The sequence below is a fragment of the Zeus faber genome (genome assembly GCF_960531495.2).
Source record: "Zeus faber genome assembly, chromosome: 1".
NCBI lineage: Eukaryota > Metazoa > Chordata > Actinopteri > Zeiformes > Zeidae > Zeus > Zeus faber.
This window is the reverse complement of record NC_137193.1, coordinates 36,593,947-36,615,504: the sequence shown is the minus strand read 5'-3', so window position 1 is coordinate 36,615,504 and position 21,558 is coordinate 36,593,947. Positions and strand designations below refer to the sequence as shown.

At 41.6% G+C, this 21,558-nt stretch overlaps 1 protein-coding gene across 1 annotated transcript in view; it reads left to right on the top strand.

The window, feature by feature from the left end:
- The window catches only part of LOC307247967 (E3 ubiquitin-protein ligase rnf213-alpha-like), a gene marked incomplete at its 5' end in the record, with an annotated part of 70,626 nt that overhangs the window by 29,566 nt on the left and 19,502 nt on the right, over window positions 1-21,558 (top strand). The window contains 21 exons of the mRNA XM_080024142.1: window positions 1,419-2,652; window positions 2,947-3,131; window positions 3,246-3,401; window positions 4,324-7,914; window positions 7,996-8,126; window positions 8,620-8,715; window positions 10,244-10,365; window positions 10,889-10,996; window positions 11,081-11,130; window positions 11,461-11,611; window positions 12,575-12,710; window positions 13,054-13,239; window positions 13,615-13,739; window positions 13,889-14,049; window positions 14,488-14,688; window positions 15,282-15,469; window positions 15,566-15,686; window positions 16,303-16,403; window positions 19,182-19,324; window positions 19,407-19,506; window positions 19,734-19,842. Of these exons, the coding sequence (XP_079880268.1) occupies window positions 1,419-2,652; window positions 2,947-3,131; window positions 3,246-3,401; window positions 4,324-7,914; window positions 7,996-8,126; window positions 8,620-8,715; window positions 10,244-10,365; window positions 10,889-10,996; window positions 11,081-11,130; window positions 11,461-11,611; window positions 12,575-12,710; window positions 13,054-13,239; window positions 13,615-13,739; window positions 13,889-14,049; window positions 14,488-14,688; window positions 15,282-15,469; window positions 15,566-15,686; window positions 16,303-16,403; window positions 19,182-19,324; window positions 19,407-19,506; window positions 19,734-19,842 (7,395 nt within the window). The remainder of the gene's footprint in view (window positions 1-1,418; window positions 2,653-2,946; window positions 3,132-3,245; window positions 3,402-4,323; window positions 7,915-7,995; window positions 8,127-8,619; window positions 8,716-10,243; window positions 10,366-10,888; window positions 10,997-11,080; window positions 11,131-11,460; window positions 11,612-12,574; window positions 12,711-13,053; window positions 13,240-13,614; window positions 13,740-13,888; window positions 14,050-14,487; window positions 14,689-15,281; window positions 15,470-15,565; window positions 15,687-16,302; window positions 16,404-19,181; window positions 19,325-19,406; window positions 19,507-19,733; window positions 19,843-21,558) is intronic.

The window sequence follows — 21,558 nt, the reverse complement described above, 5'->3', positions numbered from 1 at the left end:
TGGACAGCAGACCCATGTCTGAGGACCGCAAGTTCCGGGATGGAGTGTGTGGACAATACTCCGTTAAAGAAGTCCAACCAGGAGGTGATAAAAGCATGGTTGAGGGTTTCTGCCACGGAGTCTGAGAGTGAGGGACGGAGACGGGAGATGTTTTTGAAGTGATAGAAAGCGGACTTGGTGATAGATCTGATGTGAGACTGAAAGGAGAGGGTAGAGTCCAGGATAACGCCCAGGTTGCGGACCTCAGGAGATGTTTTGATCGAACAGCCGTTGACGAGGAGGAGGAGCTCTCCAACCTTCCAGAGCAGCGGCTTTGGGGCTACAACCATGAGCTCTGAGTTTTTGCTGTTGAGTTGGAGTAGGTTTGTTGTCATCCAGGTTTTTATGGCATGGAGGCAGTTGACCAGAGACTGTGGGGGGAACTGAATGGATGGTGAGGTGCTGCGATAAAGCTGTGTATCATCAGCATAGCAGTGGAAGTTGAGACCATGGTGACGAATGATCTGGTCGAGGGGGAGCAGAGCTGGTCGTCTAGTAATCTAAAGGTTGCTGGTTCAATCCCAGGCTCCTCCTGCTAGCATGCTGTAGTGTCCTTGAGCAAGACACTTAACCCCTAATTGCTCCTGATGGCTGCGTCCGTCAGTGTTTGAATAATTGTAAGTCGCTTTGGATAAAAGCGTCTGCGAAATGCAATGTAATGTAACCAAGCACGGAGCCTTGAGGGACGCCATGGTTGACTGAGGCATGGGAGGAGGAGGAGCCGTTGATGTTGACAAACTGAGTTCTGTTTGATAGATATGATTGAAACCATGAGAGAGCTGTACCCTGCCCATGTCGGCAGTTCACCGGTTGTGCTTCCTGGGACCACTTTTTGTAGGTACTAACCACTCCATACCGGAAACAGCCCACAAGACCTGCTGTTTTGGAGATGCTCTGACAAAGTTGTCTAGCCATCACAATTTGGCCCTTGTCAAAGTTGCTCAGATCCTTATGCTTTCCCATGTGTCCTGCTTCCACACATCAACTTCAAGAACTGACTGTTCATTTGCTGCCTAATCCTGCCCACCCCTTGACAAGTGCCATTGGAACAAGATGGGCAATGTTATTCATTTCACCTGTCCAGTTTTAATGTTGTGGCTGATTGGTGTGTGTGTATATATATATATATATATATATATATATATATATAATATTTTTTACGTGTGTATATATATATATATATTTATTTATTATGAATATTAACAATTGATATAGCCTCTCATTGTGTGTTAGCATAGTCTTTCCTTAGACAGTGATGCAGGTAAATGACCCAAAGTCAAAATATAAACCAAACTTGAATACTAGGAGGAATGTTGTGTTTATATGTTTTTTGATGAAAATGCTTACCTGAAATCTCCATTCATCCTCTTTATCTCCAGGTTTTTGACAGTGTCCAAAGACTTGCCAGAGTATTCGTAGACATTTGTGCGGCAGGAAACCCCTTATTTAGATATTGGAGAGCTGAGATTTGTTGTAATACCCAGAGGGACCCTGGTATTATCATGGAATTCAACATTTGTAAGGAGAGTCCTCAGTTCACAGTGAGTGGCAAAACAGCGGATCAGCTTCCAGCACTCTGCAAGATGATGGAGTTGTTTTTGGGCGACTGGCAAAACTTTATGGACAGACAAAGATGTGAACACTACTACCTGAACTACTTCACTGCAGAACAAATAGTGTACTTGTGTAATGCTTTGACTCGGACCAATATGAATGCTCAAATAGAGGACAAAGCTTTGATGATGCTGTCTTTCATAAAACCCAGCTGTTCCGTGTCCGATGTGTGGAATGCATGGGCAAGGTTTCACAAACAGTGTGACCAAAGCAATGAGACCATTGAAGATGTCCAATACCAAACTGCTTTCAAGCATCAGGACGACAGTGAGGATACTTGTGGTACTTTGAGAAAGGTGGAAGCAGTATGGAAAGCCTACATGGAGAATATGGGAGTTGTCCTCCATGACACAATGGATGTAAGGACTCTTGGGGGTGTATTACAAATGCTGGCCGTCACAGAGGGCCAGGAAGAAGATGAATATGGGGAGCCAATGCTCTCAGAGACAAGAGATGATTCAGTCAGAAGAGCACTCCCAAAAGGCCTCTTCTCAGGTCAGCCTAATCTGGTCATCTGCCCACATGATGAAATACTGGCTTCAAGTATCTGCTTGTACATGACAAATGATTATGAGCAATTGCCCACCTATGATGAGGTTCTCCTTTGCAAACCTACCACTCCTTACGAGCAAGTGGAGCTTATCCTAAGGAGATGTCTCACACCTGGTTATCCTGGCCGGAAGACCTACGCCATACTTTGGGCAGATCAGCTCAGCTATGATGTGAGCTATGCAATGGAGAAGTGTTTTCAGAAGCTTGGCTCTCTGTGGAAACATGATTACAAGCTGGTGATTTACTGCAGCTCCGAGAGGGAGAGCACTTACATCCCCACTGCCTTCAGTCAGTTCAGAAGAAATTTTGTGCCACATGAGCCTCTGGAGAGGATCCAGAAGTATCTGTCTAGACATAACTCTTTTCCTTCAGATGAAGAAAGCGCTGCCTCCTTGTTCAAAAGGGGCCAGTCTGTTGGGATTGTTTCTTCTCAGCGAGCAGGAGTTGGTAAGTCTTTGTTTTGACATCCACCAGCTCAGAGTATTTTTAAGGAGTATTTTTTTAAAGGAAACAAATGAGAGGATTGTTGTATTACATAGGGAACTGGATGCTTTAATTAGCTAATGGAATAAAGGAAACACCAGGATAAGCATTGTAGCATGTTAGCAAGTCATTTTCCATTATATTCTTGTTTACCTGTCCACATATATAACTCCTTCACACAAGTTCACATATAATCATCATGTTTAATTCCACAAAAGCATTGCACAACATCTGAAATCTTTCTACTAACTATTTTAGGCAAGTCCCTGTATGTGCAGAGGTTGTATGAAAAGCTGGAGAGAACGGTCAAGTCGGGAACAGCATTCAAGAAGTGCATTCGACTCACAGACCATGAAATTGATGACCACAAGGTTCTCCTGTCTTTGTTCGACACGCCGAGAGACAGAGATCACAAAGTGTTTCATTTTGATGTCACATCATCTGTAAGCAATCTCTGTCCTATTTAGAATAGCTTTTAGAGAGCTATATCCACAATTAATACGATACTACCAAAGTCCTAGTCCTGAATGTATAAATACTCAAATGCTGTTGTGCAGGTGCAGAGAGGCTTGGATGAATTTCTATTCAAGCTGTTGTTTCTACGGTGCCTAAGTGATTCTGATGGACTGATGTGGCAGTGCAGCCGAAAACACTTGTATATCATTGAGTTGCTAGAAACCACATATGAGCAGCCCACCCACAACTCTCCATCTGTAAGTCAAGAACACTTTACTTGGAATGTCCGATGTTAATACTTAATTCTGTGTCAGCAGACTATCAACTGAGTTGAGTCAATGTTACTTAAGTATTAGCTTGCTTGCACATTGGGGGCTCTGTAAATCTTTGGCATTTGGTTGCATTCCACGTTGGTATACAGTCTTCTGTATACTTTCCCTGACCTCAACCACACCAAACTCAGATCTACACCAACTCTAATATTATACCTAGCCATGACCATCTGTAATCTCATACCTAAACTTGACCATATCGAACATTATACATGGCTGATTTCATACCTAACCATTACATTTTTGGCCACATTCCTAGATATAACTTTTTCGCACCTTATACAAACCATTAGGCAATGACAGCTGTCATAGTGAAATGTACAAAGTTGAAGGATAACACTGGTATTTTTTACCTAAATCTTGTTTTTCGGTCATGGGTAGTCTACCTGAGTGATTGGTGTCAGGATCTTTTCAATTGAGAGAAAAGCCAACCATCGAAAAATACGTTATGGGTTAAGAAATACCTTCAATTTTTCCTTTAAGTATTTACATTGACTCAATTGTAACATAATTAAGATAAATGGTTTATACTGGGTTGGAGTTAATATTGAATCTAACAATATGTGTGTTAACAGTGAAGCTAAATTGGGCCTCACCATCTTTGTTTTGCTTCTTGTCATCCCCTGTTTACATTTACTGCAATATATACAGTTCGTTATATGCATCCTTCCTGCCTGATAATAGATCAAGAATAAAAGAGAGCCACTAAGTAAAAGGGGATTGAAATCATCGCAGCTGGTTCTGACATGATTTATTTAATATGTATATTTTCTATAATACAAGTAAACGCTTTTTTTATTTTGCATGCCACTGAATTTTGGAATTTCCTCTCTTCGTTTATTCTCAGGGTCAAAAGGAAAACTTTGCATTCTTTGAAGTATTTCCGAAGGTGTTTTGTCATCCACCAAAGAAGGTAATGGAATTTGAAATTAACCGAAGAAACATCCCTGACCTGGAGAGTGATGAGCCCCTCATGGATGATGAGTGTTTTAGGAGCCAGTCCTATCAGAGACCATTCCAGTACCTATCCCGTTTTCAGAAAAATGAAAACCTTGACAAGTTCACTTTTCTAAACGTTGAGGGAACTTATGAGGTTGAGGGAACTCATGAAGAGTGCTTACAAATCCTCTTTTTCTACTGCGGAGTAATTGATCCATCTTGGGCAGAGCTGAGAAACTTTACCTGGTTTCTCAATTGTCAGCTGAAAGACTGTGAGAACTCAGACTTCTGCAAATTTGACTTCATTGATGATACCCTGCATGGGTTCAAAAGCTTTGTAGTTAAGTGTATGATATTGATGTCCAAAGACTTTGCCACCCCATCACTCTGCATAACCGATCAGAGCCCAGGAACCCAAGACCCCACCAGACACAATGAAAGAGACTTGGCCGCTTTCATCATCAGGAAGAGGTGGGAATTCGAACCACATCCATACATATTCTTCAATAGTGACCGCACATCCATGACATTCATCGGATTTCATCTGCAGATCAATGCCAGTGGGGTTGATGCCATTAACCCTTTAACAAAACAAGTAATCAAGAAAAATATAATGACTCGAAAGCTCTACAATGGATTAAGACTCCAGGGGGTCCCTTTTGACGTGGACTTTGATAATCTCTCGAGAGCTGACAAGATTGATTATTTGAGAAAAGTGCTTGGCGTCGAGTGTTCAAAAGATCCTGATGAAACATATGAGCTCACCACTGATAATGTACTGAAAATGATGGCCATCCATATGAGATTCAGGTGTGGCATTCCAGTTATCATTATGGGTGAAACGGGATGTGGAAAGACTAAGCTCATCAAGTACTTGTGTGACTTCAGAAAGCGTGGAGCATCGACAGAAAATATGAAACTGGTCAAGGTACACGGAGGTACTACGTCAGAAATGATTTACGCCAAAGTGCGGGAGGCAAAGACACTTGCCAAGAACAACAAAGAGAAACACGGCTTTGACTCTGTTCTTTTCTTTGATGAGGCAAATACAACCGAAGCCATTAGCAGCATCAAGGAGGTTATGTGTGACAAGACCATTCAGGGAGAGCAATTGGACTCTCAAATAGGACTGCAGATTATTGCTGCTTGTAACCCATACAGAAAACACACAGACAAGATGATTGAGAGGCTGGAGGCCTCTGGATTGGGATACAGAGTTCGGGCAGAAGACACTGAAGAAAGGCTTGGATCCATCCCTCTCCGCCAGCTGGTGTATCGGGTTCAGGTATTGCCTCCCAGCATGATGCCTCTTGTTTGGGACTTTGGGCAGCTCAGTGACCAGACAGAGCAAATGTACATTGAGCAAATAGTGAGAAGACAGATGGATACCAACTGCATTGACAAAAGTTACATCAAGAAGATAATTGTGGTGTTGTTTAAATCGCAAAAATTCATGAGGTCGAGAAACGATGAATGCAGCTTTGTCAGTCTCAGGGATGTTGAACGCTGCATGCAAGTGTTTCTGTGGTTCCACAAACGCCATGCTGAGTTTAAAAAGTATTTGGATGATTTCCTCGACCAGCAAAACCAGAATCAAAAGGAGAGTAATGCACAGTCCTTTTCACCTGCCTCTGACAGAGTCCTTTGGTCACTATTGATGGCCACAGGGGTGTGCTATCAATCCTGCTTGGAGACAAAAAGTCAATATCAGGAAATTCTGAGCCAAGTGCTTTCTGGTCCGTTCACCTCAACAAGACTGACACAGGAAGTTCAACTGATGCAGGATCTCCTCCTCAGTGGTGTACCAATGGGTGAGACAATCGCAAAAAATGAAGCATTGAAGGAGAATGTCTTCATGATGGTGATCTGCATTGAACTTAGAATTCCTTTGTTTATTGTTGGGAAACCAGGGAGTTCAAAATCACTATCCAAGACACTGGTGGCAGATGCAATGCAGGGTTTGGCATCTTCCTCTGACATCTTCAAGAAGCTGAAGCAGATTCATCTTGTGTCTTTCCAGTGCAGCCCCCACTCAACTCCTGAAGGAATCATCAACACATTCAAACAGAGTGCTCGCTTTCAAGAGAGCAAAAACCTTGATGAATACATATCAGTTGTTGTTCTTGATGAAATTGGCTTGGCGGAGGATTCCCCAAAAATGCCATTAAAAACCCTGCATCCATTGCTGGAAGAAGGCTGCATTGACGACGAGCCACTACCTCATAAAAGGGTCGGATTTATTGGCATTTCAAATTGGGCATTGGACCCTGCCAAAATGAATCGTGGAATGTTTGTGTCCCGTGGAGATCCGGACAGCACCGAGCTCATCAAAAGTGCAAAGGGGATATGCTCATCTGACAAAAAGAGTCTTGCAACAATCACGTGCCTCTTTGTGCCCTTTGCCAAGGCATACATAAAAATAAGTGAAAGAGGCAAAGGCTACTTTGGTTTGCGGGATTTTTACAGCCTTGTAAAGATGGTATTTTCCATCACCAAAGCTTCGAAAAAGTTCCCTACTGCAGATCAAATCACTGAAGCTGTTCTCAGAAACTTTAGTGGAAAAGATGACGATTATGTGAGTAACATATTCAAAGAAGAGCTTCAAGATTCTTTTACAAAACACAGCATCAATACTGTGGACTTGGTAAAGCAATGCATCACTCCATGCTACCAAACGGAGGAAAGCCGGTACCTCCTAATTCTCACAAAGAACTACGCAGCTCTCCAGATTCTTCAACAGATGTTAAAGAATCTCAAAGATGTCTCATTTGACCAAACCCACCCAGAAATCATCTTTGGGTCAAGTTTTCCCAAGGACCAAGAGTACACACAGATCTGCAGAAATATCAACCGTGTCAAGCTCTGCATGGAGACCGGACAGACAGCTGTTCTTCTGAACCTCCAGAACCTCTATGAAAGTCTTTATGATGCTCTCAACCAATACTATGTGACTCTTGGTGGTCAAAAGTATGTAGATCTTGGATTGGGAACCCATCGTGTGAAGTGCAGAGTTCACCCAAACTTCAGGCTGATTGTCATTGAAGAAAAAGAGGTGGTGTACAAGCAGTTTCCCATTCCACTGATCAACAGGCTGGAGAAACATTACCTTGACATAAATACTGTCCTCACACCCAAGCAGAGGAACACTGTTGATCAGCTAAAGGAATGGGTGAAGGATTTTGTCTCCTCAACACAATTTGTGCCAAGCGATGTCTTTGTCGGCTACCACTCAGACACATGTGCCTCTGTAGTCCTGCAAGTAACAGGATGGATGGATGATAACGCAAATGATCAGAGTGTTCTGGACCTGGCTAAGCACACACTGCTAGGCTGTGCGACTCCAGACTCTGTTGTTCGCCTGGACAACTCTAGAGTGCTTCATGAGGAAAGAGAAAGATTGGTTGAAGAGTACTTTAGAGAGGGGATACACAGTTCTTTGGCTGACTTCATGGTTGCACACAGACAACAGCAAGGTCACGAAAGCCTTCATTTCACAGAGGTAATCTTTTCAGGATTCCTATGAAACATTTTGAAAATCTGTGATTTAAAAAAACATATTTAACCATGCTATTTTTTTAAGGTGACAACATTTTCAAGGCTATTGACTGTATCAGACACTCAACACTTCCAGGATGTCATGGATCTCAGTGACATCCAACTTCTGTCACTGCATCAATTTGACACAGAGTTTTCTTTCATCAAGAAAATCAGGTGTGTAAATTGTATTTTTGTCATTTGGTTGTTTATGATGAGGGGAAACGGTAACGTGCAGTACACCGAAGGCACCACATGATTTCCCAAGATGAACATAATTATCAGTTTTCATGTTTTTGATGCATGGGCTAGATATGACTTACATTATGTGATGAATAAACCTCTTGAATCTTGAATCTTGAATTAGCAATACAGTTCTATGCAATTCCCCACAAAATCTGACAAATGAATTTACAGCATTCATATTATGTATAGGAAATTATGTTACATCATGTGTTTTTCATTCAGAGCTTGTGCTACAGAGACGAGGTAGCTGGAGTCACTCTCCGTTTCGCCCACAAATAATATACAATATACATATATTTAGGCCACACACATAATGTACAAAGAACGGGATTGGCTCTTTATGATCCCACAAAGTATTCTTGAAATTGAAAAAAATAAATTGGTACACAGATGCGGTAACATTATGCTCATGTTTCAAAACCAGGGAATGTCTTGATTCGAAAAATGAGGACAAACTGCTCATCATCCAAACAGAATATGACAACACTTCCCACAGCAGGAACATTTTGTCTTCTGCCAAGTAAGTGATGGTTACTTGCCCAGTGATTTTCTGACTTTTTTTCTGAAGTTAGGTGGTTCAGTTGAAGGTTAAAATCATTAAATGCAGCTCACAAATAAGTCTTCTCCTATTTCAATAACACCTATTTACAATGGAAAACACAAGCATTGTAGTTCTCACAAAATGTTACCCATAAAACTAACCCTAAATGCACCTTGGCACCCCATTTACTTTCAACTCCTGCTGGTTAAGGATTAACCAGAATCCAGACAGCTGACAACCAAGTCCAGGTGGATGGATTGCCCATTTCTCTTCTGCTCCTGGACTCTAGTGACTGTGATGATGAGATGGAGCGGGGGAAATGAATGGCTAGCCAGTCCAGACAGCTCAGCCCAAAGAAAAGTGTTTTTCTCTTTTCTCTTCTCCTCCCCTCTGACTGTAAACAGTTAGGATCTAGAACAGAATGGAATTACCTAAGCCCTCAGACATGCTTACAGTTTGCAAAGTCATGCACCTACAAAGGCATACAACTTGGTAACATTAGTCACCCTGTGCAAAATGACCAACATGGAGCAGTCTTCTGTTCCGCAGCACACTCGTTGAGTGACAGCTCACCACTGTGAAAATGTTTTAAGTTCCACTTGAAAAAAAATATATATATAAATTAGCTTTTCCGTTGCAAAATCTAAATTGCAAGACTGCACTAATTCATCTAATCCACCCATGCCAGCAGAACAGCAGCTTTGTGTTGATCAGAACAAGTTTCACTATACGTAGTGGTCTAAGGTTTGACTCTCTTTTGAGATTCGGTTCTTGAGGAGTTAATTATATTAAATATGAATTGTGCCAAATGCCTTGGTCTTTAATTTAGTCTTCGGTAATTCTTTTCAGTTTGTGAGTCGAATATTCCCTCCCTCGTCCACTCTTGCCGGAGTGCCTCTCGATTCCAGAGTCATTTAAAATATTTGTTTGCTAAGATCAAGTCAATTAACAGGATAGTGGTGGGCTGTGGGATTATTTCTTTAGAAAAAAAATGTGCCGTGGCAGACAAAAGGTTGGAAATACTGACATAGAGGCCGGGTGGAGTTTGAAATCAGAGGAAGTATAAACCGTGTTGATAATCAAAAAGACATATTATGCTGGCCTTATCTTTAAACGTCTCATTTCTTGTCAACTTTTGCCTTGAACCAACAGTGCCAGCAACACCAAGTTTAAACTGAAACCATTATAACTGCTGAGGAATATGAATGTGGCCCATAATAACCAACTCTTGTTAACAGGGTCCACATGTCAAAAGGAAGAAATTATTGCATTTTAGTTTCTTTTTTCTCCTGTCCATGTGTGATCTTGCCTTCAAGCACACTTTGGAGTTATTGGCAGAAGGGAAGCTTGTGTTTCTCAAACACAATTTGCACTGTCATATCTGCACCTTATTGACTGCTTTCTAGTTATCGACCTGGCTGCTATTACTATTACTGATACCCTTGCATACTCATTACATTATATCACGTTATTCCTTTCACCCTGCCAACTGCATTCAATTCCTCAGGTATTCATGTGCCAATGAGATAAACAAATACAGCAGTAGCGCCAACACAAGGATATTTGTCTACTTTGTCATCAACATCCCCCGAATCAAGGGAGGAACTTCCTACGTGGGATTTCAAGGCGGTAAGTGATTCATTTATCTGAACCCCATGGGAATGACGATTGTTGGAGATAATGAATTGTTTGACTGAAACCTGAATTCATATTCACGGAAACTGTTCCTAACTCAATTTATTTACCATTCTCCAGAAACATGAATATCTTTTTATACTTTTCGTTGTGTACAGCGAGTTCTGTCAGATGCATATAGGGCTGTTAAACAGAGCAATGCCAGTTTATTGGTAAATTACTTTTCATACACAAAGTGCAGTTTATAAGACATAAAATGCATCAAAGTTGACAACACTTTAATCACAGTGTCATTCATAAACATATAATCAATGCATGAAACATCATCAGAAATCAACATCTGGACTTGGGATAATATTTACAACTGTAACTCTAACTATAGACTGTCTGTCAGACACATTAAGAGGGACCACAAGGTTTTTCAATATGCATATGACAAAATTAAATAGACCGACATAGCAGGTGGAAAATACACACTGTTTGGTCGAGTGGTAAAATGTTATTTTGTTGTTAACAGGTATTTGGAAGTCATTTCACATCGATGATCTCAGAAGATCCAAAAAGATCCCATCAGACGTGCGTTACCTGAAAAATATGTGCATCAGCCAGCTGTTCAAAGATCAGGGTAACTCCTCGCCCACACCAGAACATAATATGAATGTAATGAATGAATGCTCTGTTTTAAACTCTACTTGTCTTTGTCGGCCAGTCGTGGAGACGGGCGACACTCCGGGTGAGCCATGTGAGCAGGAGCCTTTGGTAAGCTTAATGTAGAACCTGTAGACTTCTGAACGCATCTCAAAAGATCTAAGATTTTGATTTAAAAGAAACAAAAAAAAAACCCCAGATAAAAACAAACACAGTACAATCTTAACTCTGCTGATGTTCCCTTCTTTCTAAACCATGTTGTGGAAAGGTGACTGTGTCTTAGTTCCGAGCCACATTTTGGTCCCTCCCTCCCTGGTGCACAATGCAGTTTTTCAACAAGTCAATTTCAAAAGTTCTTCAACAAGAACGGGGAATCCACTTCAAATTCGCTGTTGTTGAATTGTCCATATCGCATCCCCTGACCGGTGTGATGTTTTTCAGGTTTTGCCAGATGTTTTTGATACAATGGACTTGTTGAGGAGTTGCGTGCAGAGCGCAGTGAGCATGCTCAGAGACCAGGGAGACAGCGGGGCCTTCAGCACCACGAAGGTGGAGATCCTGCTAACTGTTCTAGATGGCAGCGACGTCCAAGGTTGGAATCCACAGAGCTGATGCACTTCAATATTAGTAATAATCTAAATTTTGCGTCCTACAGGATCTTGAGTGTCTGTGTGAAGATTCTGATCCAAAATGAAAGAATTGTCTTTCATTTCATCTTTTCTTAAAACTTACAATGTGATTTGTGACCTTTTTTAGTGTTTAGCGTAAAATTGCCAGAATGTAGAAAATGCTGGCGGTGAAGTGAGTCAGTTGATACATTTTGTTGTGCTCCTTAACAATATTGCAGGAGTACTAAACATTTACCCTCCCCCCAGGTAAACAATTGGGAGATTGTTTTGCACAATCTCTGTCACTTATCTTGGTATTAAATGTGAGTGACTTCAAGTCACTGTAGATATAAAAGTTAACAGTTAGTACAGTCAGCATTAACTAGTTGCCAGGCAGGAGGTTTTGGTAACTTTGCTGTGGTTATGTCATTTGCAAGGACAAACAATGGCTCTGCTATGATTGCATCATTTTATATGTTAACTGTGGTGATTGAATAGAAAAGAAGAAGAGAAAGAAGAAACAGTCTTTATTCGTCACGCAACATACATTTGCAAGCAGCAAATTTTGCAGGAACTGTTCGAAATTGCATGCTCTTACAAACAATTCTACAATCGTTGAATGGTTTGTGATTGCAAGATCTGGTGGGAGTGAATGGAATCAGAATATCTCTAGATTATTAAAAAGTCATACAAAAGGTGTTCAATTTAAGACAAGTCAAGAAAAGGGCTTTACATTGCATTGTCTGAAACGGGAAATTAATGATGTTTGAAGCAAAAAAAAACTTTCAAGTGTTAAAGTCAAAGTCAAAACCCAAAATTGCCTGGAATCAGATTGAAAATTTCCACTGCAAAATTTGAGAATTAATCTAAAACCTTAAAAGTACTATAATGTGCTGACTGCGTGCCCATGATGAAAATGTGATTATTTTTTTGTTCCAATTTCCAAGTTCCATTTGTGAACGCTTTGAGGAGACACATGCACTCGCTTTTGTTGGAGTATGAGGTCACCGCCCCCTTTCCAAAAAGGTGGCTCCTCACAGAGGCATCAAATCTCAACTCACTCCAAGAAGGGGGAACATTCACGTAAGTCCCATTCAAAGTTATGTCATTCCTGTCAGCTTATTGTATTTGATTAACTCTTGAGGAGCTGTTTGTGAAGGCTCTTTGTTGGTAATAAAACTCAAACAAATGTCTTTTTTATTTGGATGTTTTTGTTCTTTACAAGTTAAAATAAAACAACTCTCACCACCTTGAGTCATTTAAGTCAAATCTAAAAAAATCAATCTGAAGCACAGCACTGGTGAAGCCAGTGCCAGGATGTTTAGTTTTCAAATATTTCTTTAATATCCATGAAACAACAGACTCATCCTTTGTTGGTCATAGCCAGTTCCTTGTAGATGATGTTAAAACTATTTCTCTATTACAGACACACACTTTGGAGGAAAGTCCAAAGAGTGGTCACACCGCTCCTTGCTAACTTGGTGGTAGTCATCGATCGGGACAGCAACATGGACCTGCTGCTGTACGACGACCAAGACATGAGGAACTTGTGGCTGGAGATATTTGCCTGCAAAGAGATGCTTGAGGTTCCTTATATGAAGATAGACAGCGAGTGAGTAGCTCCTGTTGTTTGAACATGGTGTCTTCATTAGGTAATAGAATAGAATTCAACTTTATTTTCCACACAAGTAGAAATGTGTCGGGTTTAATACAAACTTCTTAAAACAATACAGTAACTAGACAACACATTTATCAATGTCATGGACAGTTGACCACTGAGGTAGATTGGAATTCAGGGTGCATTCTCTTTATGGCAGGTGTGCTGTGAAAATCCTTCTTAAATAAATCAATTATGGAAATTAACTCTTATGTTGCAAGAGCAAAATTGCAAGTCTGTTCTAAATGAATCACTTCAGACAGAATAGCAGATAACTGATTGTGATTCATCCCCAAGCTTATACAGCATGTGATGTTTGTCCCCTCGCAGCTCCAAGGTCCTCACAGTGCAGAGCCACGTGACGGCTGGGGGCGCCATGCGCTGCGCCCTGCCCTTCAGCTGCTGCATCAAGGACTGTCTGGACGAGCTCCACACGCAGATGCTCAGACATGACAGTAATTCAACTCTCCTTATTCCTGCCTGGCACTGTTTTGACACAAACCTTGAAATGTGAAATATTTTCACCACACAGCAGTGAAATTATTTTTCATCTGGAATAGTTTTTGTTTGTTTGTTTGTTTGTTGATTGTATGCTTTCCTACAGATTATACATCTGCTCAGTTTGAAGATTGTTTCTGGAATCTTCCACTTGGGCGCTACATGGCTGATAAGGTGAATGAAAGAAAGCAAGGAGAATTTTTCCAAAGGTACCTGCAGGACTTTGTCTCCATGACCATGAAAGCGGCAAATGGTGAAGAGTTAAAGGTAAGATTTTAATAAATCACTGTTGAAGTAACTCTGTCCCTGCCCTGTGTCCGAAATGGCATAGAACATGTGCGTAATATGGTCCAGTGAACTATAGTATGTGAGTAAATGTTAGCATACTACGACATTCCGCCCGATTAATCTGGGTACTTTTCACATACGAGTTCAGGCATACTATGGGTTTCAACATATTAAACACTACGTTGGACTACTAAATAGTATGCTAGTAGTACATTTCTGACATAGCATTGTAATGCGACACTTCCTGTCCTGCAGTATTACTTCCTGCCAGTGTACTACCGAGTACACAGACACTCTGAATCAGCCCTATTATCTAGGTGAAGCTGAGTTAAATAACCACAGGCGAATTGAGACTGGACTGAACTGAAGCTCAAGGTTTTTGTAAAGTAGTAATATAACAGCATAATGGCCTTTCAGCTGTTGGGTGAAGCCTTGGGGAGCTGCCTGGACGAGCTCCAGAGGAGGAGAGGCCGTGAAGCCACCTGTCTGCCGCTCATCCACACGGCCTTCCACGTCTACAGCAGCCGCCTCGCCAACCTCTCACGCATCATTTCCCTTCAACCGGAAGTTGTTTTGGGTCTACTCATGACCAAAGATGCAAGGGGCTATCCAGAGATGGTAAACAGGGGGCTCGAGCTGGGTCACAAGAGGTCAAATTGTACCGTTTATTTAAAACTTTGTTTAAATTGGCTGTCAGAAGAGGCATACAACACGGGTATTTGTATGCCCTTGCATGAAAGACTGAGTTAATTTGCATTTATCCCATCTGAGTTAACACTATTCCCAACCTGCAATGTCAATGTTCAATAATCATCAAAAACCACCCACAGTAACTCCGTCCTTTTGGATGGAACACCACCAACCCCTCTTTAGAGGAGAACCTCACTATGTTCTGATTAACTAAATAACGAATCATCATTGCTTCTCCAAGAGGAAGACATTCACCACAAGTCAAACATAGAAACCAAAAATGAGAGATTGAAAAAACATCACAAATAAATCAACAAAATTGTAAATAACAGTTGTGAAACATGGCCTCTTCCTGTAAATGTTACCATTTCTACCATATATAAAAATAAATTGTGCCCCAACAACTTTGTTTTAATGAGAAATATCCCCAGACTTTAATAATATTATTATTATAATAAAATTATAATAATATATGAAAGGATTGTGTTCACAAAACAGTGAACTGCATCACTTTTTCTCAGGTTCTGGACGTCCACGCAGCTGTTTCGTGTGTGGAGCACATGCAGTCCCCGCCGTTAGCCACTCACAAGCAGTGCCAGGCCTGGCTGAGGCAGGTCAACCTGCTGCGATCCTCCATGGAGCTGCTTCTAACGCAGCAGAAAGCCAGGCAATATGGAGAACGCTGCAAAGAGAGTCTTCAGACCCTTCGGTAAGCAGGCTCCAACGGGCACCGCTGTGCTGGTCAAACACACTCTAAGAAGGAAAAAGGACTTTTGCTTTTAACGTGAGAATTCATGTGTTGTAGAAGTGGCTGGAGACACATCTGCACCCTTTCCTTGTTTGTGGAGCACATGCTACTGGGTTTGGACGCCGGTCAGGGGATGTTGAGGGGAGTGGTGATGGAGCACATCCACAAGCTGGACAGAGTGAGTGGTTACCAGAGTAACTTACTGTACTGAAATAATTTTTTAAAGAATCCATACAGTACTTAGTATTTAAGTATTAAGTATTTACGTTAAGTATTTTCAGTTTTGGAGACTTTAGGCTTCTACTCCACGACATTTCAAAGCAAAACCAAACCTACATTTCTACACTGTGGTTATTGTAATTTTAAAAGAATAATAATTTGGATTTATATTTTTATACGTATCACAATCCGGGACTGGATCTATCGAACTGTTCATTAATGATTCATTCGGTCCATATCTTTGTGATGATTATGACTCCATCTGTTCTATTTTATTTGTAAATTATAATCAGGATCTGCATCAACAAGTTGAACAAAAAGCTACAGTAGTACTTTATGAAGTATTGTAGACTTCAACGAATCTAGTGTTGTATCAAGACACTTCTGTAGATATGACAAGTTATTTTACTTTTTATTACTTTTGAGCACATTGAGCACAAATATCCAGGTGGTACTGTCCTTTTGTTGGCATTTCAGTCGTTATATGGTTATCATGGTAGCAGCACCTTTACATATGAGCTCTCCAACATCAGTCCCGTCTTTAAAAAGGTTTCATTTCTGTCCGGCGTCTGAAGGTGCTCGCAGGGAACTCTGATGTCAAGTCTGACAAACCTTTTCAAGCTGTTGTTGAGGTGCTGAAGTCTTGCAAGCAAGCAGCGAGTGAACACATTTCCAGGTACGGATGAAACACAAAGTCCTATTTTTCTGTAAGGGGAAGATAATGAAGGATAATTGCATTACATTGCAATATACTGTACAGTATAATTTTAGTACACCGTCCAGTTCCTCCAGGAAATAGTAGTTTTGCGATTGGATTAATTAATGCAGATACAACCTTCAATCTCCACAAATTTGTGAAATGACCTGGGGGCTACTGGCCAGATTGTAGCGGGTAGTATTAAACATCTGAGACTTAATCATAAAAACTCTTTATCTTCTTCTTTGGGTCTGTTTTATATTCTCAAAAGATTCAGTAAAAAATTGCAGATTAATCAAGCATTGTGATTTTATTTGCAGGATTGTTATGTAAACTTGCTGACCAGATAATGTGTTCTAAACATGTAATGCACCCCATTCTGAACATGTAGTGAGGCGCATTAGAAATGTCTATGTAGCCGCATTATAAACTTGCAGCAGGCAGCAATATAAATGTCTAGGTAGCCGCGTTATAAACGTGCAGCAGGCCGAATTATAAACGTGTATGTAGCCACATTATAACCGTGCAGCAGGCCACATTATAAACGTGCAGCTGCCCGCATTATAAATATCCAGCAAGCCGCATTATAAACATGCAGAAGGCCGCATTATGAATGTGCAGCAGGCGGCATTATGAACCTGCAGCAGGCGGCATTATGAACCTGCAGCAGGCGGCATTATGAACGTGCAGCAGGCCGCATTATAAGCATGCAGCAGGCCACATTATGAACGTGCAGCAGGCCGCATTATAAACGTGCAGCAGTCTGCATTATGAATGTGCAGCAGGCCGAATTACGAACATGCAGCAGGCCGCATTAGAACGTGCAGCAGGCCGCATTATGAATGTGCAGCAGGCCGCATTATGAATGTGCAGCAGGCCGCATTACGAACGTGCAGCAGGCCACATTATAAACACGTAGCAGGCCGCATTATGAACGTGCAGCAGGCCGCATTATAAACATGCAGCAGGCCGCATTATGATTATGCAGCAGGCCGTATTCTGAATGTGCAGCAGGCCGCATTATGAATGTGCAGCAGGCCGCATTACGAACGTGCAGCAGGCCGCATTATGAATTTGCAGCAGGCCGTATTATAAACGTGCAGCAGGCCGCATTATGAACATGTAGCAGGCCACATTATAAACATGCAGCAGGCCGCATTATGGATATGTAGCAGGCCGCATTATAAACGTGCAGCAGGCCGCATTATGAATGTGCAGTAGGCCGCATTATGAATGTGCAGCAGGCCGCATTATAAACACGTAGCAGGCTGCATTATGAACGTGCAGAAGGCCGCATTATAAACATGCAGCAGGCCGCATTATGAATGTGCAGCAGGCCGCATTACGAACGTGCAGCAGGCCACATTATAAACACGTAGCAGGCCGCATTATGAACGTGCAGCAGGCCGCATTATAAACATGCAGCAGGCCGCATTATGATTATGCAGCAGGCCGTATTCTGAATGTGCAGCAGGCCGCATTATGAATGTGCAGCAGGCCGCATTACGAACGTGCAGCAGGCCGCATTATGAATTTGCAGCAGGCCGTATTATAAACGTGCAGCAGGCCGCATTATGAACATGTAGCAGGCCACATTATAAACATGCAGCAGGCCGCATTATGGATATGTAGCAGGCCGCATTATAAACGTGCAGCAGGCCGCATTATGAATGTGCAGTAGGCCGCATTATGAATGTGCAGCAGGCCGCATTATAAACACGTAGCAGGCTGCATTATGAACGTGCAGAAGGCCGCATTATAAACATGCAGCAGGCCGCATTATTAATGTGCAGCAGGCCGCATTATTAATGTGCAGCAGGCCGCATTATTAATGTGCAGCAGGCCGCATTATAAACACGTAGCAGGCCGCATTATGAATGTGCAGCAGGCCGCATTATGAATGTGCAGCAGGCCGCATTATGAATGTGCAGCAGGCCGCATTATGAATGTGCAGCAGGCCGCATTATGAACATGCAGCAGGCCGCATTTTGAATGTGCAGCAAGCAGCATTATGAATTTGCAGCAGGCCGCATTATAAACGTGCAGCAGGCTGCATTATAAAAATGTAGCAGGCCGCCTTATGAACATGTAGCAGGCCGCATTATAAACGTGCAGCAGGCCGCATTATAAACGTGCAGCAGGCTGCATTATAAAAATGTAGCAGGCCGCCTTATGAACATGTAGCAGGCCGCATTATGAACGTGCAGCAGGCCGCATTATGAACGTGCAGCAGGCCGCATTATAAACGTGCAGCAGGCCGCATTATAAACGTGCAGCAGGCCGCATTATAAATGTGCAGCAGGCCGCATTATAAACGTGCAGCAGGCCGCATTATAAACGTGCAGCAGGCCGCATTATAAACGTGCAGCAGGCCGCATTATAAATGTGCAGCAGGCCGCATTATAAACGTGCAGCAGGCCGCATTATAAACGTGCAGCAGGCCGCATTATAAACGTGCAGCAGGCCGCATTATAAATGTGCAGCAGGCCGCATTATAAACGTGCAGCAGGCCGCATTATAAACGTGCAGCAGGCCGCATTATAAACGTGCAGCAGGCCGCATTATAAATGTGCAGCAGGCCGCATTATAAACGTGCAGCAGGCCTCATTATAAACGTGCAGCACACCCCATTCTGAACATGTAGTGGTTCTTACGTGGCCCCAGGCCTGTGGTTTGACTGCACTATAAGTAACATCAAAATATCTTTCTCAAAACAACATGGTGATGCAACCAGTAACATTATGAGTGAATCTGCAGTTCTTCCATCGACGAAATCGGATTCAGGAGGCGTTGCAACAGCTTCTTCATCGATCTGGTGTCACGCGTGTGCTTTAAGGACAACAGACCCCCCTCGGAGGGCGTGGTCCAGCTCCTGCTGTCCTGCCTGACAGTGCACACAGGTAGGGCTCCCATCGTCTGCTGTCCAATGTGGGGAGTGATAGTTGCAGATCCCCGCTGAGTGATGCTCCACTCTCTCCCCAGAAAACCAGATTTGCACCAAGGACCTCTCTCCCTTCAACGACTCCATGGACCAGAACCCAGTGGTGCGCTCCGTGGTCCTCAAACTCCTGCTTAAGTACAAGTAGGTTACAGGAAGTTATTCCATCTGAGGATCAGAGATTCCAAACCTTTGCAAAACAATGAAGACAAACAGAGAACATTTACAAAAATAATAATATGCTTACAGTAATATGCTACTACAGAAATAATATGCTAATACAAAACAACAATAATGCAGTTGAAATAAAGTTGCTTCAGGATGTTAGGTTCGCTAGGTTGTTCAGTCATCTTTCCTCTTCTATTTTTCAGATTTGAAACTGTCAAAGAATATTTGCAACAACATTTGTCGTCCATTGAAGATAGTAGAATTGTGGCTGACGAAGATAAGTTCTACGCCTTGTACATCAACTGCCTTGAGGTAAAATATCTTTGAAACAACCGTCTGTGGCCGTAAAGTAGTCTCATACTATTAATTTAATCCATTGGAGTTACATGCAAGGTTTATCTAGATTCATCTGGCAACACCACAATATCACAATGGCAATACCATTAGATTAGATTAGATAGAAACTTTATACGTCCACTGAGGGAAATTGCGGCATGACCATCACCATGGCAACAATGCCATCGCCGCCATTACCACAACAACACCATCACCAAGACAACATTATCACTAAGGCATCACCATCACAACAATGCCATCACCAATGCCACACCAGCACCACAACAATATTATCACCAAGGCAACACCATCACTACAACAATACTATCACCAAGGCAACACCATCACCACGACAATACTATCACCAAGGCAACACCATCACCCCACAGAAAAATCATCACAACTGCAACACCAAGATTGTTATAGCAACAAGAACAGTCATGGTAACAATACCATTACGTCTGGAGAGTCCAACAATATAATGTATAGTAAGTTTCAAAATGCTGTTCATCATTCAGGAGTTGAGAAGTTGTTTTGTTTTTATTAGTACAGCATGAATTAAAGAGAATGGAAACTTCTGCTTTTCCTTTTCGGTTTCTCATGATTCCTGTTGGAGCCATTAAAGTAATAACTGCCAATAATGTAAAACTTATTCCGTTTTTAATGTAATAAAAATCAATAATGTATAAGTTACCAATAATGTAATAACATTTCTGCACATTATTACTTTTTGTGCATAATTGGATAAGTTATTACATTATCGGCTTGTTTATTACATTATTAGTTGGGTTTAAAAAAAACATTAAAATAATGTAGTAACTGGAGCTGAAAACGCACACACACACACACACACACACACACACACACAAACATTCTGTCTCTGTCTCTGTCTCTCTCTGTCTCTTTCTCTCTCTCTCTTTCTCGCTCTGTCTGGGAACTTTGACTATTTATTTGTTTGTGGTACTTGATGGTTAGATGTCTATAGCCCCGCCTTCTACTGCTGAACCATTTGAGTACCAAATGAAGTGCAAACACACACGTTTGCATACACAGACTATTAGTCTTATGTCGAAATCTGTACCTCTTTTAAGATGCTGTGGTCACAAACAAAAAAGACCACCACTTCTTTCCATGGAAAATAAAGTGTATTTAAATAACCTCTTCAACCAAACTGCCACTATTATCCCTTGTGCTCAACTTTCAACCTCTTAGTGCAAAATATAGTGTATAACATGACCTACAAAGATACAGTAACTTTGGTAACACATCTTTTCAGTTTTATAATTATAATAAAGGACGGTTTGCAGTCTCTTTTTTAAAAAAGAACTCAGCATTCACTGTGCTGTACATTTGGCAACATGTTAAATCTCACATGAAAAGTAAATTCCACTCATTTACAAATATAAAAAAAGAACTTGAGAGACTCAAAGTGAAATTACCTGCTGACCGAGAGAAAACAAGAACAAAACACCAACATAAAAAATGGTCATTCATTCCTCCAGTAGATGTCCTTATTTTTGTACTGTTTGAAGCCTATGTGACTGAGCACAATTCAGGCTTTCATCCATCGTTTGTCCTCACTAAATAACTCTTTTTGACGTGAGATTACTGCTGCGTCCAGCAGCCTTGTATAGCTTCATAACACTAATGGAACAGACATTCTCTTTGTCCATATGGTCTAGAAAGTCCACG